General features: G+C 43.5%; 1 protein-coding gene across 1 annotated transcript in view; it reads left to right on the forward strand.

Annotated features, from left to right (window-relative positions):
* The window catches only part of Nmnat3 (nicotinamide nucleotide adenylyltransferase 3), a 116,069-nt gene that overhangs the window by 55,298 nt on the left and 58,621 nt on the right, over positions 1 to 2,150 (forward strand). Inside the window, exon 2 of the mRNA XM_038324328.2 lies at positions 1,303 to 1,452. Within this exon, the coding sequence (XP_038180256.1) occupies positions 1,344 to 1,452 (109 nt within the window). The 5' untranslated portion in view covers positions 1,303 to 1,343. The remainder of the gene's footprint in view (positions 1 to 1,302; positions 1,453 to 2,150) is intronic.

Below are 2,150 nucleotides of genomic sequence, written 5' to 3' on the forward strand. Positions count from 1 at the left end.
TGGGTGATACTTCACTGCTACCTCCAAGGCAACCTCGAGGAATCCAAAGAGCCACCAGCAGCTAGCCCTCAAGCCAGGATCATTCTTCTCTCCTCTAACCTCCCCTTGGTGCCAATATGGTGCAGGAGAATTGTCTATATTCTGTCAATCATGTTTTAAATAAATGCTGATTGGCCAGGCAGGAAGTATAGGTGGGACAACCAGTCAGGAAGTAAAGGAGGGGCAATGAGAACAGGAGAATGCTGGGATGGAGAAAGCCCATTCCTCCACAGTCCTGCCCAGACCACCGAGAAAGCAGGATGTGATCTACCTGCTGAAAAAAACTACTGAGCCATGAGGCTAACATAGATGAGAATAATGGGTTAATATAAGCTACAAGAGCTAATAAGAAGCCTGAGCTAATGGGCCAATCAGTTAATAATCTTCTAAAGACCTCTGTATAATTTTCTTTGGGGCTAAATGGCTATGGGAACTGGGCAGGACAGAAACCCCGACAAGCAAGCCCTCATGTTACACTAATACAGACAATTCTCCCGCACCATATGGACACCATATGGGAAAAACTCACATGTAGGGGTATGTGTGTGTGTGTGTGTACGGGGAAGGAGAATGAGTGTTCAAATGTGTGGCAAAAGATTAGTATTTGGGAATTATGGGTAACAAATATATCGTAATTGTTTATAAAAAATTTTTCTGCAGCTAGCTGTTTTACAAGTCTAACATTATTTCAAAATACAGAAGTTTACAAAAGCACCACCTAGGCCTGGCGGTGGTGGTGCACACCTTTAATCCCAGGGTAGGCAGAGGCAGGCGGATCTGTGAGTTCAAGGCCAGTCTGGTCTACAAGAGCTAGTTCCAAGACAGGCTGCAAAAACTACAGAGAAGCCCTGTCTCGGAAAAAAAAAAAAATAGAAAAAAGTGCCACCTTAAATCTGTCACAGATGACATCATGAAGACCATGCAGATCTTCTTTGAACCAGAGAACCCGGGCAGAAGTCAAGAAGAGCAAATATAGACTTGAGTTTGCTGCCTCATTTCCAGGCCTGACCCAGCAGCTCCTAAGGTCTCTGAGCCACACAACTTTCATGTGAGATGACAGAAGGGTTTGGAGAAAAGGTTTGTGTCACACTATGGTTTGTAACACTAGACACGGTACCTGGACTAGTGTGAGCTCTTTATAGAGGTTACTGTTATTGCCTCCTTGTATATCTTGGAGTCATGGCTGTGCATGGCTTAAATGCTGAAATAGACAGTTGTCTCCATACTAACTTCCTAACTAACATTTTTTTTGTCCCTATAAAGGCAGGGTGGCCGCTGCAGTGGATGTGGATGTATGTGACAGCATGAAGAACCGAATCCCTGTGGTGCTCCTGGCCTGTGGTTCCTTCAACCCCATCACAAACATGCACCTGCGCTTGTTTGAGGTGGCCAGAGACCACCTGCACCAGACAGGTTAGTCGGGGTTGGGGCTTTGTTTAATGGTGTCATTGTCACCATGAGAAAGACTGCCTGGTTGATTCATTCTCCACTTAAGCTGTAGGCTACATCTCCTCCAACCTGGGCAGAGGGCTTATGCCCTCTGCTGTGTGGCACGTGCAAGTCCATCCCTAGCCATAGAGTTGATGTCTCAGAGGCCCTCCCCCTCCCCCTCGCCCACCTGGCATTGACCACAAATACTGTGAAGACACAAGGAAAAGGGTAGTTTAGGGAAAACATGCCCCACCCAGGGCCTCCTGGATGCTCCCCACATTTACCGTACAGCTGAGAATAGGCCTTTGAAAGTTCCTGCTACCTGCAGCAAGTAAACCAATGTTCAGTTATGGGAATTGACATTTTTCTTTCTGAAGACTATGTCTTTCCCTGTAACAAACTGCTTTATGTATTCATAAATATATTTTATGTCTGCTTTATGTTTTCATAAATGTGTTTGTATTACTGTGTTGTCCAAAATTTTTGCCTTTAAAGGCATTTTCACACCAGAATCAATGCTTATTTATTTTTAATATAGAAAAAAGTATTTGAGTAACATGTCAGTCATTTCTTCATAGAAATCATACACAAATGTTGGCTTATTTTTTATAGAAAATGACTTTGTTTACAAAACATACTTTTATTACTGAACAAATGATCATGTCTGTCTATTCATCCAA

Source organism: Arvicola amphibius, chromosome 3 (assembly GCF_903992535.2).
Source record: "Arvicola amphibius chromosome 3, mArvAmp1.2, whole genome shotgun sequence".
Lineage (NCBI taxonomy): Eukaryota > Metazoa > Chordata > Mammalia > Rodentia > Cricetidae > Arvicola > Arvicola amphibius.